This window comes from Suillus plorans, assembly GCF_016647745.1.
Source record: "Suillus plorans strain S12 chromosome Unknown HD556scaffold_48, whole genome shotgun sequence".
In the NCBI taxonomy this organism is placed as follows: domain Eukaryota; kingdom Fungi; phylum Basidiomycota; class Agaricomycetes; order Boletales; family Suillaceae; genus Suillus; species Suillus plorans.
Genome location: NW_024537432.1, coordinates 187,071 through 202,572, shown reverse-complemented (window position 1 = coordinate 202,572; position 15,502 = coordinate 187,071). Strand labels below are relative to the sequence as shown.

The 15,502-nt window shown below is 47.4% G+C and overlaps 7 protein-coding genes across 7 annotated transcripts; 4 read left to right on the top strand and 3 right to left on the bottom strand.

The window, feature by feature from the left end:
- Positions 1-527: 527 nt before the first annotated feature.
- HD556DRAFT_1310451 (uncharacterized protein) lies at positions 528-1,175 on the bottom strand (the record flags this gene model as incomplete). Its single annotated transcript, XM_041300412.1, has 3 exons — positions 528-746; positions 803-1,061; positions 1,111-1,175. The coding sequence occupies 3 exons, from the start codon at positions 1,173-1,175 to the stop codon at positions 528-530; spliced, it is 543 nt and encodes a 180-aa protein (XP_041157621.1).
- A 1,411-nt stretch (positions 1,176-2,586) lies between these two features.
- HD556DRAFT_1445948 (uncharacterized protein) lies at positions 2,587-4,236 on the top strand (the record flags this gene model as incomplete). The annotated part of the gene is made up of 8 exons (XM_041307014.1): positions 2,587-2,813; positions 2,875-3,015; positions 3,077-3,185; positions 3,239-3,429; positions 3,479-3,617; positions 3,665-3,856; positions 3,910-4,064; positions 4,116-4,236. The coding sequence occupies 8 exons, from the start codon at positions 2,587-2,589 to the stop codon at positions 4,234-4,236; spliced, it is 1,275 nt and encodes a 424-aa protein (XP_041157620.1).
- A 458-nt stretch (positions 4,237-4,694) lies between these two features.
- On the bottom strand, positions 4,695-6,434 carry HD556DRAFT_1310449 (uncharacterized protein; the record flags this gene model as incomplete). The annotated part of the gene is made up of 6 exons (XM_041300411.1): positions 4,695-4,811; positions 4,875-4,896; positions 5,016-5,092; positions 5,156-5,239; positions 5,297-5,419; positions 6,195-6,434. The coding sequence occupies 6 exons, from the start codon at positions 6,432-6,434 to the stop codon at positions 4,695-4,697; spliced, it is 663 nt and encodes a 220-aa protein (XP_041157619.1).
- A 239-nt stretch (positions 6,435-6,673) lies between these two features.
- HD556DRAFT_1389963 (uncharacterized protein) lies at positions 6,674-8,697 on the top strand. Its single transcript, XM_041303525.1, has 4 exons — positions 6,674-7,227; positions 7,290-7,474; positions 7,522-8,273; positions 8,337-8,697. The coding sequence occupies exons 1-4, from the start codon at positions 7,147-7,149 to the stop codon at positions 8,348-8,350; spliced, it is 1,032 nt and encodes a 343-aa protein (XP_041157618.1). The 5' UTR covers positions 6,674-7,146; the 3' UTR covers positions 8,351-8,697.
- Positions 8,698-8,709: 12 nt separating this feature from the next.
- On the top strand, positions 8,710-9,742 carry HD556DRAFT_1389956 (bucentaur or craniofacial development-domain-containing protein). Its single transcript, XM_041303524.1, has 4 exons — positions 8,710-8,850; positions 8,904-8,991; positions 9,043-9,171; positions 9,222-9,742. Exons 1-4 carry the CDS (start codon positions 8,775-8,777, stop codon positions 9,661-9,663), a joined length of 735 nt encoding a protein of 244 aa, XP_041157617.1. The 5' UTR covers positions 8,710-8,774; the 3' UTR covers positions 9,664-9,742.
- Positions 9,680-12,458, bottom strand: HD556DRAFT_686900 (uncharacterized protein). Its single transcript, XM_041311308.1, has 5 exons — positions 12,081-12,458; positions 11,839-12,015; positions 10,454-11,787; positions 10,027-10,403; positions 9,680-9,971 (listed from the first exon to the last, which is right to left on the bottom strand). Exons 1-5 carry the CDS (start codon positions 12,250-12,252, stop codon positions 9,908-9,910), a joined length of 2,124 nt encoding a protein of 707 aa, XP_041157616.1. The 5' UTR covers positions 12,253-12,458; the 3' UTR covers positions 9,680-9,907.
- Positions 12,459-14,295: 1,837 nt separating this feature from the next.
- HD556DRAFT_1241819 (Bicoid-interacting protein 3-domain-containing protein) lies at positions 14,296-15,330 on the top strand (the record flags this gene model as incomplete). Its single annotated transcript, XM_041298228.1, has 5 exons — positions 14,296-14,351; positions 14,403-14,524; positions 14,578-14,926; positions 14,977-15,242; positions 15,290-15,330. The coding sequence occupies 5 exons, from the start codon at positions 14,296-14,298 to the stop codon at positions 15,328-15,330; spliced, it is 834 nt and encodes a 277-aa protein (XP_041157615.1).
- Positions 15,331-15,502: the final 172 nt, after the last annotated feature.

Below are 15,502 nucleotides of genomic sequence, written 5' to 3'. Positions count from 1 at the left end.
TGTGAAGAAAAAAGCTTCGAAAACCCTGACAAGGTCCGAGTCAGTCATGATACGATATCGACAACTGGGCATTCTATTACATATGTTGAGTCTGCATACTAATAATCGGCTACGTCCGAATCAACAGTTGCAGTGAACTAAAACAGGCCATGAACTCAACTTTGAATGTCCGTAATGAATTGGATGCGAATTCAACTCAACTTGAAGTACTAGTAGTACTATGACTTTCAACGCTTCAGAGTCTGAGGACACAATTCAGGATGTCAAACTTCTTAGTCACGATAAAGCCACTACGTACATTGGAATCAAACTACATATAATGCACATGTGGGCACGGAGATAGGATGACACAAAATAAATTAACAATTTGAGTCATCGGATGGGCAGGCTGAGCTGCCACGAGATGCGGCGATTGCAGCTGATCCTTCATCGGAAGAACTTTCACACCAGGGCCCAGCCGCATCATTAGGATCAAACCTAGAACCTGTGCTCCCTATTTGCGCGACCCCAGCATCCTGAAGCATATTTCAGATGGAGCCGATTTGCACATCAACTCCACTCAACTGTGTCTGGCACAGCTCGGTTTCGTCGTCAAGAATTGACTTTATCAAATCTAGTTCGCGGGAGCGAAGGCATTGGTATCGCAACCTCGCAGCAATAGCTCGGCGAGTGATTCGTGAGAGCTCGAGCATGCGCTCGTTGAGGTATATTGTAGCTGCGGAGGAAGGGGTAGATGTAAAGTTCCACTTTGAAAAAAAAATGAGAACTGAAAATCCGAAAGCAACCGTTTAAATGGACAGACCGTCGTTTGCAAGGTCTTTGACCTCTTCGTGGGCAAATCGCAATCCTCGTCCTGTCTGCCACCCTGAAATAATGTGTATTGGACAGGGCGTTTACGGGGATCACGAGTGTGACATTCTCCCAAGTTGAAGGCGCGAGCCCACTCAACGCGAAGTCCAGGATTGTCAGCAGACAAAATGGGAGAGTCCATGCTCTTGGCAGGAGAGCCACTGGTGGCAATAGATGTTGGGGGTGTGGATGCTGCATTCAATTGGGGTTTGCTGGGGTGTATGTCTAAGTGGAAGTGAACATATTGTTAAATAAACATACCTAAGATTGGAGCCAGAGGAGTTGGTCAAGGAATTGCTGCTCTTTGATTCAGAAGAGCTACTCATGGCGAATGGCCTGGCGGTTGACCTATAATACAGCGTGAGAGGAGGTTTGAATGTGGACTTGCAGTATACCAGCGTAATCTGTAATTGGCAGACCGAATAGTGTGTGAGAATACCTACACAAATTTGGGTGTCTAAATTTAGACGTGTTAGTCTGATGTTCATATCACATAATACATACGAGCTCTGCCAATGGAACAAGACACTGAGATCAAATGGCATGGTGATCATATTAATTTGATGCTGGGTATGATGAAGGACATACTACACTTATTATTATCTTAGGCACTGGTTAAATTTTGAGTTGGTTTTTTTCAGGACGGCGCGGGGCAGGTGAAATGCGGCACTAGTGAGCCTAGAGGTATCATGTAAGGTCTGCAAAATTAACGCAAATGTGACACATGACGACTCAGCCACAGCGCTGCCTTCCTCGTTGGGCTCAATTGCCCATCGCGACCTGGACCACCGATGACCAGCACAAACACTCCGTTCATGATTATAGTACTACTAGGTATGTGCCGTCTCTGTCTGGCCCTTGAGACTCACCAAATCCCTGCACCAGGTACCGATGTGCTCCGTTCATGGTTACAGGTGCGCTGGAGAAGCTCATGAGCACTATGGGTTGGAGACAAGACAACTACTACTAGATTATGTAGTGCATACTTGTGTGTAGCCTTGCGGTGGACGGTATGTTTGTGTTGCTACTTGCACCAAACACTACTACATGATGATCAGAGCCATTCAGTTCTGAAGCTGTCACGGTGAACGTCTCTAATGTTACTGCTTTGATGGATACAGAAGGCAAACCCCACTTCAAGCACATCACCGAGGGTGCAAATTTATTCTATTCGCACGGTGACACTGGCACCTCGACAATCGAGAGAACAGTACAAATAGTACAACGAACTTCCCGTGCGTCCGAGTCGACAGACCCTTCCGAATCGTGGCTAGTACTACTAATACTACTACTGCTAGACCTCTCGGGCGATGATTCTTTCACAGCCGCGGCACACCGTGACCGTGACTTCCATCAAACAGATAGCCCACCTGCCACAGCTAGTGAAAGTGCCATCGCAGCTTCTGAAATGCATGGTCATCAGATGGGTCAAACTATAAAGCAACGTCGCCCGCACCCGTCCCAGAGTCATCCGAGTCGCTGTGATTCTGTTCAGACGTCACGAGCCAGATTAGTCACTAACTACGCCTGTCCATTTTTAGTAAGTCGCAAAGAAGCATACTTTGTACGATCAGCGCCATGCTGAATTCAATATTTAACTTAACAGTCTTTAGGGCAGTCACGGATCTGGGCGGCCCACCAGCATATAAAATGGGTGCTGGTCGAGTTCTTTTCCCTTGTCTTCACCTCTCATTCCTCATCTACTAATCGAACTTCTTCCTTCCGAGTGTCTTATAGATGTCATCCACAGAGGGCAGCACAGCGCTCATCACTGGCAACCTGAGCCGCGGCATGTCTGAGTCGTTCATCGACGACCAACGGAGCGACCATGGTCTTCTGCAACCTCCGCAACCAGAACCATCTCCGAGTCAAGCATCGTTCACGCAAGCTCGGCAGAGACGCAAAATTGCCGAACTGGAAGAGAAGATAGAGACTCTTGAGTCGGGGCGAGCTGTGAAAGAAAGGTATGACTCGGACTCCAACGCTGTTGCATATGTTGGATCGGGTTTGCTCACCATGCTTCAGGCAAACGAATTACTACCTGGCCCAAGGAAGAGGCTTCAGGCGCATCATCGCTCTATTCAATGGCATCGAGGATCTCGTGTCAGAAAATGACAGAAGATATGATGTCAATGGCGATGAAGACGCGGAGGCTGCTACTGTTGAGTCAGTTTTTTCTCCTGACTAGTTTCTCGTAGCCAGTGTCCCCATTGACTTCTTTATGTAGCCAAGATAGACTGCATGTAGGGTATCACGTCCTAACGAGAACCTTTTCGTGGTTTGTAAAGAGTGCCTCAGACATGGAGCACGATGACTTCACGCGCATGTTAAAATTTGTACGTTTTATCTCTACCAACGATGGACTTTATCATGTTAAGTTTTTATTTAGCTCAGGCAAGGAGCTGATGGCGCTCGAGGAGATGATACCTCGAAGCTTAAGACTCTTATTTCAGACTGGGTTAATCGTGAACTGAAACCAGACCCTCTAGTTGACTCCGACGATAAGCATTGTCGTGGATTCGTCAATGATGCGTGCAGTATGTTACTGTGCCCGGCCGAGCTTGACTGGAACAACCCAGCGTAAGTACTAATGCACCCTGGATCCTGAACAATGCTAATGGTTCACAAGCGTAAGGGCAGGTATTCGAGATCGATTGGAGGGCCATATTGTTACGGAACTCTCCTTTCCGACCTTCTTATATGAAAAGTACAGTGCAAATTCGGACGATCTGGAAGACAGGCTTTTCAAGGGAAATTTTTTTTTGCAGGTTTGTCATATCCGAGTTTCCCAGAAATCATCTTACCTCATTTTCAGGGCTATAAAGCTGTCTTCACCTCACCATCTTCAGCAAAGGATATCGAGGGTGACGGCGATGGCGCAGATATCGTCGAGAACAACAGGCGAGCGAAGAAAGCACTTTCGGGAGTCAAGGTCAAGAAACATGTGGCACAAATTATCAAGATGGATAGAGTTACTCCGCGATCTATTGCATACATTGCCTGTCAGGTAATCAATGATAATGGTTTTGTTTTGATCAATGGTAAATGATGATCGCACAGGTGCGATTCGCACTTTCGTCCGTTACCTCGTGGCAGTCGGTCGACGGTGACTTCAACTATATACAATTCTGGAAAATCATAGTGGATTTCTTCGAAAGGCCTCCTGGCCGAGAAGCACAATGCAGAGTCAACAGACTCCTGGAGTGGTGGACCAGGTGCGCTATCTGTCCTTTCAACAAGTCCCGATTAGTTGAATTGTTTCATAGGAAGGTTTTTGGTAGGAGTCGCCGCGAGGATCTCAGCGATGCGACAAAGGCCAACATGTCTGTGAACGCTCTCGCGAGGCAGAGGGCACACCGTGACGATACTTCTTTCGATTCAAACTAGGGACCTATTATTATCTTAGCATCGTGTTTTTATTCAAATTTCTTGCTTGTTGCAGTTTAATAATGTCATGGATGATAATGTTACTTGCCATCATGTGATGCCTGATATGAAACGCCCATTTGCAAGGTTGAAATTGGGCTGAAAGCATCTCGTAAACTCACATGGCTAAATCGAGTGAATACTAGTACAGCATGCTCACAGTAGTCTCTGCATCTTCTGGTCTTCGCGACAATCATTGTGCATAATGTAGTATACTTACAAGATGAAAGCAAATGAAAAGACCATCAAATTCAAAGTCTTAATTCCTTGCAGTTCTTAAGGGGTTTATATAAATACTTTACTTTGCCTGACGATCACCGTATCGTTGAATTGATAAGCTAAGTCATCGGGATTCTAAATGCTCACATAGATAACACCCCCGCAGGGCACAAAGACACCCAATTGTAAGGATGGATGGGCTAAATATACACGAAGACTATTGAATGGTAAGCGAAGTACCGCGGTGGGGTACAATCCTTGGCTGTCAAGTTCCGGGTCAAGATACTAAGTGACAACTCTATGGCGTCCAGGCAAAGCTACAATTTCTTAGAACGCAGTCGCACGGGTGCACAAAGGTTGTTGAATGGTGAGCAACGTACCGTGGTAGTGTATGACCCTTGACTGTCAAGTTCTGAGTCAAGTTACTGAGTGACAACTCCACGGTGTCCAGGAAAAGCTACGACTTCTTTGAACGCAGTTGCACGTGGTGCATGAAGGCTGTTGAATGGTGAGCAACGTACCGTGGTGGTGTATGACCCTTGACTGTCGAGTTCCGGGTCAAGATACTACATGACAACTCTATGGCGTCCAGGAAAAGCTACAATTTATTAGGATGCAGTGGCACGGGTGCACGAAAGCTGTTGAATGGTGAGCAACGTACCATGGTAGTATATGACCCTTGACTGTCGAGTTCCGAGTCAAGGTACTGAGTGACAACTCCAGGGTGTCCAGGAAAAGCTACAATCTCTAATAACGCAGTTGCATGTGGTGTGTGAAGGCTGTTGAATGGTGGGCAACATACCGTGGTGGTGTATGACCCTTGACTGTGGAATTCTGAGTCAAGGTACTGAGTGATAACTCCACGGTGTCCAGGCAAAGCTATGACTTCTTCGAACGCAGTCGCAAGTGATGTGCCTCTGCCAGTCTTTAGTAAAGCAAAAAATATGACTTAGAGACCCAAACCATGGTACAAATCGATCATTTGCCCACCCAGTGAACATATCTCGACTACTGCACAAAGGTAAAGCTTTTTCACACGCATTCCCAATTGATAACTACCAGACAAACATTAGAATTCTAGAGTAGACAGTGGAGTCTTGTGAATCCAGGAATTGTAGCGCAAGCATGGTCATCTCTGTAAGTTTTAATCATCGTGCTAATCACATGACAGAACGGTTTGGACCTGCAAAATGAACATGATTGGATGACGTCTCGACTTCAACGTCCCCACCGACAACACTCAAAATCATTGAGCTTTTGTTTGTTTGTTAGGTTTTGTATAATGTTTCTTAGCGGTTTGAAGAATTTGTTGAATATATGAATTGTTGCATAATAATAACATAGTCACAGGATCAAGAACTTAAAGCATTCAGGGCCGAAATGAATGCATACAAAATTCCTCCTGTAGCGTGCAAACACATGCAATTCTCCTGAACCATGACACAATACATGCTATGCCCGTCAAATGGTACGTGATGCACTGGGGTGGTCTATGACCCACTACTATCAAGTCCTGCGCTAATGAACTACATCATAATGATACAGCATTCGTGCAAGGCCACGACCTCTTGAGGCATTGTCCAAAGGGAACTACAACTGTCAGTTATTTGATAAATACAGGAGGTCGCGTGGATATGCGAAGCGAGATATAATTTGATTGTCACGCACTTGGTGAACACATATTATCCTCACTCACTCACCGAAATATCATCATTCACCGGAAGGATATTGTCTTTCATTCTTACTTGGACAATTATAATACAAATGACAATCTTCAAGCATTTCCAGTTGATGGTGCCGATCAGTAGCTTTTGCACTACCTTCCTGTCGAGTGTGAGTTTGAGAAATGTGCGAGTCTTTTCCCGATCACAAACATGTGTAGGAAAATCAGGAAGCCTCCTTTCCTCTACAAAGTCAAACACGACAATGTGATGGTCCATAGCAGGATTATGCTGATGTTTGTGATTGTGTACTATATATTGTTATATACGATCTTCTAATTTCCTCACCAGTTCACTGATGATCGCCTTCCGGTTTCCGGTCAGTGACCTTACCAGGGAGTAAGTTCTGGTATGGTTAGAAGTCGAACGCTTTCGGAAGACCTGCGCTTCCCGAGCGCCAAGTAAATTAGCGCTGAGTAGCTGACTTGCTAATTACATAGCTTGACCTCGCGGCCTATGCCATGCCTTAGACCAGAACACTACTGCGGTCCTAAACCTCTGATTGCCATGAGGCAAGTGGATCGCCCACATCCTCTTGTGAGGTGAACGTGCTTGTAATATGGGTAATTTAGAAGCCTTGCGGCGACTGGATGGCAAAATGTTGGTCCAAAATAGTCAGTTGCCCGCTCCATGGAGATATTTGGTCGGCACCGATTAACATGCCATCGACTGAAAAATTTGCGTCGTCGCAGACTCGCAGAAAAACAGATACTTACTCCAATTTACTGGCAGTCATCGATACCTACGATTGGACAGCCACGAGTGCTCATCATGCCTCGTGCAAACATGCTGGTGATCGAACAATAGGGCGTGCATGTGACAACGCACATCATGAAAGACGCATGTCATGATCTGGCATTGAATTGAGAGCATATATACGTAGCCCCCCCTCAACTTCTATCAACCATTCTCCCATTTTACATCTTCCACCATGAGCTCCTCGCAGGATCGTGTGGGCCGTGTGGTCAACCACAAGGATTATTACTTGCGTGGTGGGGACCTGAATGTGTTGGTGAGTCCCAGGGTATTTGTTGGCCCGCGACTCTCCATTCTGATCTGGGGCCAACGTTGCAGATCGGCAACCATCACTACCGCATACACAGCTACTTCTTCTACCGCGAATCGCTAGTATGGCGCAATATGCTAGATGCCTCTCCCGATGGTGGGGATCACGGCACGACTGATTCTCCAAGTCCTTTCACCCTTGACGACGTCAAAAGCGAAGACTTTGAGCGCTTCCTCTGGGTGATATACAACCCGTATGTGCGATATCTGGGTTACTGTCCGTATTCACATGTGATTCCAGCCAATATTCACTCTACGATGCTCCCGTCGAGACATGGCTGAGCATCCTGAACCTCGCTCATCGATGGAACTTCTGGAACATCAAAGACCTCGCTATTCGCGAGCTCGAGAAACTCAACATCGAGCCGATCGAAAAGATCGTGGCATACCACGAATATAAGATCAACAAAACTCTCCTTCTTCCTGCATACATCGCGATGTGCAAACGTGAAAAGTCTATCTCTCTTGCAGAGGGCACAAAGCTCGGAATGGAAACCGTCCTCCGCCTTGCCGACGCACGCGAGCGTGCTCGGCAGCAAGCCGCGGAGAGCGGCATTCGCTCCCCGACGTTCGACGATTTTGAGGATGCACAGATGGAAGATATGATAAGGGAGGTGTTTGGCATTGCGCCGAGACCTACGTCGCCCGGTCGACACTCCAGAAACTCGTCCGATGCATTCAACAGTTTCGGTGGCACGGCCAATCAGAATGGCTTTGGCTTCACCCCTCAGAAAGCCAACGGGGAGACAACACCTGGCTTTAATGGTTTTAATCCACCGACTAACAAGCCAGTTGATCCCTTGCACGTATCTACAGACGCGACGGCGCCACCTCCAACCAATGGCTCAACAGCCAAGACTGATGGCAAGAAGCCACAAGCTCCGCCAAAAGATGAGAAATCGTCGCCTGAAGCGAATGGGGCTCCCCCCCAACAAGCTGCGCCTGGTGCCACTGACAACAAAGGAGGCGCAGGGGGTAAGGCCAATGGCACAGGTGAGTAACTGGCCGCCCGTCTCGATTTTTTTGTTCTGATTCGTGGTCCCCTCGTCATCGTAGGGAAAAACAAATGAGAATTGTTAGGCGAGTTTCATGCGTAGCTGGCAACGTAGTTTGTGTCGTTGTTTTCGAGTTTTGATTATGTTATCGAGGCACCTTGCTATGTCAGTGTTCAACCATTGTTTCAGTACTTTGTGGGAATATCAACGAAACCTCGAGAAAAATCGTACACCGTGGTTGAGTAACTTGAGTGAGAGTTGATCTAGTCAGAAAAACCAGGTTGTCCGAGTCAATTCCAGTCAAGGCAATATTTAAGAAAAAGCAGTGCTGGTATATGTACGCGGTTAAGTGAGATGATCTGCTGCTGAATTGCAGATGACTCTTACTTAGCCGCCACATAGCCATGTTGATGAAGAGTTCATTGAAAGAACTGATTGACGTTTGTTGACGCCCGTTCCCCAACACTTCAAATTCAACAACATCAAACAACACCACACAATGTCTCCTCCACTACGCGACCCAACATCTGACTCCGAAGACGATGACCCAGACTACGCGCCTCCTGAACACCAAGGTATGACACAGGCTATCCTACCAAGAATCGTCTTGTCTGACCAAATAAAACAGACTCGGATAGCTCTGGAGATGAAGAAGAAAATGACGATACGAATGTGACGAATGAAGTGAAAGAGGAAGATCTAGGCGAGAAGAAAAAGTGAGGTGTCGGGTGACCCTATAGGTCAAATATACTTATCCTGCTGTACAGAGCGCGCGATGCTCTATGGGCCAGTTTCCAGGCGTCTGTCGCTACGCCACCGCCTCCGAAGGTCGAGGAGCCACCAAAGAAGCTCGTGAAGATCGAGAAACGTTACCTTTTCGCAGGGAAGAATATCGTGTATGTCTGCCCCACTCGTTCTTTGTGACAGCGTGCTTAGTGATGTGAAGAGAAGTGGTTGAAGTCCCTGAAGACTCGGAGGAAGCGAAGAAGTGGCCGCGGTGGGATCCATCAGACTTGTCGTCTGCTGCTGCTGCACCAGCGCCTGATTCCTCGTCTTCAACTATCGCTGTGAACGCGTCGGCATCGAGTTCAGCAGATCCGATACAACCTGCAGCACAGAAATCTGCCACAAGGAAACCTCCAGGTCCTCGCAAGCCTCGCACATCGTTGGCGGACATACCGACTCAGAAGGCCAAGAAGATCACTACTCTGGATAAATCTGCAATGGACTGGCGCACGCATGTCACGTCGAGTGATGTCAAGGACGAACTTGACGCTAACCGACGCGGAGGTGGCTACTTGGAAAAGATGGACTTTTTGAAAAGAGTTCAGGACAGGAAAGAAGATGCGTATGAAGCGAGCAAGTCAAATAAAAGGAGAAGAACCTGAGGTATGAGGAAAAGTTGTTATTGCAGTCGAATCGTGTGTAGGATAATACATGTTTTACTGTACCAATACAGGAACACCAAGAGTGGTCATAAGTACCTAGCCACGTATTGCAAATGGGCTGAGGAAGGTAATCAGAGAGGGCCAAGATAGGTTGAGAACTTGGAGCAACGGGCACCAGGATTAGGAACCGTTGGACGAATCGTGAAACTGGTATGACAACAAGAATGAAGGTATACGAGGCCATTCAAGTCCTGCACGTGACCTTATGCTCTGACCAATGCGACTTTTGGCATCCGCCATCGCAATACCTGGAAAATTACTGGTCAATTATCCGCCTAAGACAAGAGTGAATGAATCAATTACCTTGCTTTCTCGCAACCACTGCACTTCCTCAGTGCAGCACTGGGATTGCTACACCACGAACATCTGTACAACGCCACAGTGTTCGGACTGACTCGTGGGTGCGAGCATCTCTGTGGGTAAGGCTCGTCTTCCTCTCCGTGATCAAGATGGAGGTCATCAAGCCATGCAGCAAGATCATCTTCAGCTTTCTCCAATGAGATGGGGCGCTCATCTGTCATCACCTCGTCAAAGCGTGCAACCAGATCCTTCCACTCTTGCACAGCAGTGGGGTAGCGCTTAACGATGTTTTGCTGAGTCAGGCGCAACTGTGTTCTCGGGGGAACAGTGCCCAGAAGTACGCTAAATTCGTCGGCATACCCCAACTTCTTGAATGCGACCTGCGCTCGGTTGTAGAGAGACTGTCGAATGCCAAAGCCGGTGAACATACCTGAAGCTCTTCAAGGTCTGCTGGTGTCTCTGGTCCCTTGATAGTAAGAGTGAGGCAGATGTACCAGTATAACACGTTCTTCATGTGTCTTGCATCTGGGGGAGCCTCCGTGGCGTAAACCTTTGCGTCCTCCATCGCGCTCATAAGGAACGCAACACCCTCATCATATTTCCTATCTCCTGGGCTCGATTCCTGAATGCGACAGACTCCCAGGTTGCCTGCGAGTTCGACAGCACGGTGCAAGAGCCCAAAGCGTACGAACGGCGTCATCTTCGGGCACTTTAAGCCTTTCTTCGCAGAACGCAAGCCTTCGTAGTGGTCTTTACCCAACGTGATCACGTAGTAGAAGTATGCGAACTTGGGGTTGCGCTGAAGACCACGCTTTGCAGCTTCAATGGCATCGGGGATACGAGATCTGATGATGAAAAACTTTGCGGTAATCATGTCTGCAAGATCTTCTTCTCCTGGACGACCCTTCGCAAGGATAGCTCTAGCACAATGAGGCAGTGCATCAGACCACATGATGAATGGTAGACCTATATCCCTGTTGAGTTCTATCCGTCCAGTACGAGGATCTTGCATCTGGAAACCGCCTTCTGCAATAGAGAACTCGGTTCTAGTGATGAGTTCTGCAAGCTTTAGACCAAGGCTGTAAAGATCCTTGTCCTGTGCACACTTCATCATAGCCTTTTGGTTGTCGGCGGTCGATGACATAGTAAGAAATGTATCACAGCGCATTGTGCCGTAATCTGTCAAGATATCGACGAGATGGTCGGGGAAACGGCGTTCAATTGCTGCCATGAGCTTGTGGGGGTCGAATTGTCTCTGATCGTCTTCCGAAGACAAGGCTTCGAGACGAAGCAAGCCACCTAGCGCACTGACACGCACGGTAAGGTCTGCACTTCGCAGGCAGGCTACAAGCAAATCCTGGAGGGCTGAGTTAGCCTTGCACTCACTCCAACAGTGGAGAACAGGGTGCGTAAGCAACTCTAGGCCATGATGCAATAGCTGAATGGTAACGCCGGGCTTGCGCATGAAGTCTATTACGACTGGAATCAAAGTTTTGATATTGGCTGCCTTGATGTACTTTGGAGCCGGCGAATCTTCCTGATTGATCGCAGCGCCGATGGCGTGAGCCATGGTAGAAATCGCCATCTCGGCAGCCCTGAGATCATCTGGGTTTTCTTGTATGACCTTGAGTAGGGAAGGGGACTCCAGTGAGATTTCTTTGCGAATATCGACACCTCCATGATGTGTCACGGTTGTAAGTGCGCGGAGAGCAAGATAACGCGTGGCAGGAATGTTGATTAAAGGGGTGATCTTGGTCACCAAACCTGTAATATGATCAATGCAATTCACCGACAGAACTGTGTCACGACTTGCACCTTTCTGAAAGAGCTTGTCTCGAAGGATGGCATCAGCACACATCTTGGTATAGATGCCGATGATCGTCCCGGTAATTTTCTCGTTTCCTATATTCGCGACGTAGACATCATCGATGTTATGATATACTTCGTTGAAGTTGACGTGGACTTTCTTCAGGCCACTTCGTCTGGAGAGATCTTTGGGAAATAGAGTCAGGGCTCGAAACGGAGCAACAAAGACACGGATTATGCTGCGCACTCACCTGGTAACTGGAGGAACTCGCACAGTACCTTGACTCTAGTGTTCCATCCTTCAGCTCTCTCGATATCGTCTACCAACCCGATGAACTCCTCTGATGGAAGACGTGCCACGGAGTGAACATTAACGATTGGCTTTGGCTTTTTTGCCTTCGTCTTTCCGCGATGACCTGGCATATGGACTGGAGAGACAACAGAACCTGATCAAGTGAAAAAGGACGAAGAGCCAAGCTGGGAGTTCCGCAGCTGGTGACGATTCGCACCTCGAAGCACTAAGCAGGTAGCTATAACGCCCAATATAATGATTATGTAGTGATAGGAAACAATAGACGCTACTAGTAGTCATTAATGAAGCTGAAGCCTTGCTCATCGATCGCCAATGCATACCATCTCCAACGCATTTGCCGCCCATAGCTTAACGCTCCGAGTCACTGCAGATTTGAGTCAACTAATCGAGGATAATTAATTTGGTGGTCCGAAAAAGAGCCCTCCGGAAATCGTTTGAGAAAGCGGTGGTTCAGCATTTTCGCAACTAGTCCGAGTCAATGCCAAGCTCGCACTAGTCTATCGGGCATTGAAATATTGATGACTATGCGCCGTCAACGTTTAAACGTTCATGATGAACGTTGGAACCAATGGACGATGGCCCGGGCAGGATGGTAGTATCATGGTACAAATAGAGAATAATAAAAAATTCTCGAGGGGACTTTCGCATTGGACGCGTGAAACATAAGGAGGCATCGCGCGCTGTCTCCTGGCGAGCGCTCATATTCTCAGAGATTCGGCTCATCACAAAGCGTCCAAACCAGTGCCTGTAGAAACAAGGTAAGTTTGCGAAATTGAGTGAATCCATGAGTCCTTTTGACATCATAGCCGTGGGAACTTACTATAGGACGATGATTCTGCTCCCAGATGCAGTCCGATCAAGTAGAGGAGTTCGCGTCCCTGGTCGCGACATTGCACTGGCCATCGCTGGGCGACCTGTGTAATTATGTCACACTTGTGGAATAAAATCAGGCCCCCTTATCTATATCTTGAACTACAAGAAAGCACCATTATAAGCACTTGATCCTAATCTAGATTTAAATCTGAGAGTTCCGAACAAGGTCACCATCACGGCCGGCGCGAGGTACCTCCAACTCATTGAAGATCTTATTCCCTTATTTATATATTACAAGTTCAAATATGTTTTTAAGTCTCGAGTCCTGAGGGCGCAGATTCCGCTAGCCCCGGGCACCATTAGCGCTTGCTATATCCGCCGCCATATCGTTACTGAGTGTGAGCTTCAATATCACTTTGCAAGAAAGCAAAGTACGCACCCCCAAATCGTAGTACAGCGGATCGAGCTCTCCATCGACATCAAGCGGCTTCCACTGGCACATCAGTGAACCGTTGAACAGACGAGAATGTAACATACTATTGAACATTGAAAGAATCAGCGTAAATTTGTTGACAATGTTTAGCATGGTCGAAGAACGTGCCCTGTTTGCTTCGAAGCCTTTTTCATCTGGATGGACCTAAGAAACAACGGTACGAGCACAGGTTAATGCAGTTAAATACTTACCACGACGATACTTCGGGGGCGGGGGAGGGGAGATAAGCGGGAGAGGGCCAAGCGCAGAAGTTCGAGACCACCGACAACTTCAAGTCGAAGAGCGCCGTCTACGTGACCATCATCTCGTGGCTGGACGCATCGAAGGAGGAGTACAAGGGGAGTAGAAGTTGGAGAGCCTATCACCAACCCACGATTGCAGTGGATATCGTTGGTGAGTAGTCTCGAAAAGCTTAACTGCAAAGTATGAGTTTTTCCTGTTAGTTGAATAATCTGTAGGGGGGGGGGGTTCCCGGTCACTCCCCCAGGGGAACAATAAAACAATAACAAATGAGAGCCGGCGGCATCGCGGCGCGCATTCATAAAGGGTGAAATTATTATCATTTTCGTACAGCAAGTCATTTAAATTTAGTGTGTGGATCAATATTTGATGACAAGTTTTTTTGTCACATCTTCATGCTCCGGTCCTCGAGATATAGGATTTAAACACTCACATTCCGATGGCCTGCGCTGCGATCGTGCACTTAAAAATGAGTAGTAGAACTAGCACATTCAACAGAGTATGGATCCGATTTAGCGGACTTGTCGGAGCACCACTGCTTATTAAATTACGTCATCAACGCGAACCACGCTGCACATCAGTGCACATCAGTGCAGTCAAGGTGATCATGCCACTGCCAGTACATGCGGACCAAGCAGTCCCAGTCTATGGAAACTATCATGGGTACGTGCCATATCAAATTCCTTGTATGTCTCTTGGCGGACAATTGTACAGATATTACTCCAAGCGTCCCTTCATCCAAGATCCACGATTGGCTTTGCTCCCCGCTGAATTCTTCGTGGGTAAGCGAGTTCTGGATGTTGGATGCAATGAAGGCTGGGTGACTTGTGAAATAGGTAAACTACCTTTGACGCGTTTCAGGATACCATTTGTTCAGTTCAGGAACCAGGACAGTCCAGGGGAGCGCGTCAGGTCGTTGGAGTTGATATCGACGATACTCTTATCAGGGCCGCCTGGAAGAGAAGGCGCACTGTCTGGAGTCTTCAGTCTCCCGAATGTGGACATCTCCGTGAGGAAAGTTGCCCTCCGCCCAAACGACAACGAGTCCTCGGTGATGCGCCCACTACGGACCATAGTGCTCACAATTATTTCCCTGCATCGTGCGAACATAGCTATGGTTCTTTGCCCATCCCAAATAGAGGTTGCGGTGCTTTCCCGCACAATGTCACCTTCCGAACAGTTGACTGGGTTAAGGATGAGATACCGGATGATCCCAATCAATACGACATTGTTTTAGGGTACGTGTCATGGCCGTTGTTGATGAGACCACTCATCGCCGATATGATAGGTTCTCTATCTCGAAATGGATTCATCTAAATAATAAGGACGAAGGGCTGAAGGAATTTTTCTACCGAGTTCACCAATGTCTAAAAATGGGGGGTATTTTCGTCCTTGAGCCACAACCCTGGGACACTTACTCAAAGGCTCGAAGGATGAGCGAGACTCTCAAAGAGAACGCAAAATATTTACAACTCCGTCCAGATGGCTTTGGGGAACTACTTCAGGAGCTCGGATTTAGTCACGGTCAGCGCCTGGGAGTAACTGGCAAAGGCGGTAAGTAACGTTCACTTCCGAATAGCTGAATCTTATTTGTTTGTCAGGTTTCCGTCGCCCTGTTGATGTCTACTTGAAGCAGCGATAAAATCAGATTTCTGTTTGTACAAAATCAAGAATACCCTTGCAGTGCTGCCACAACATTGTGCATCATTCTTTACACTCACATGTCACGTAAATTCACGGGACCAATGATTCTTTTGAATTCGGGTCCCGCTATGCTGTATTGTCTGTATTTGTCTGATGCATGAAATTTTTAT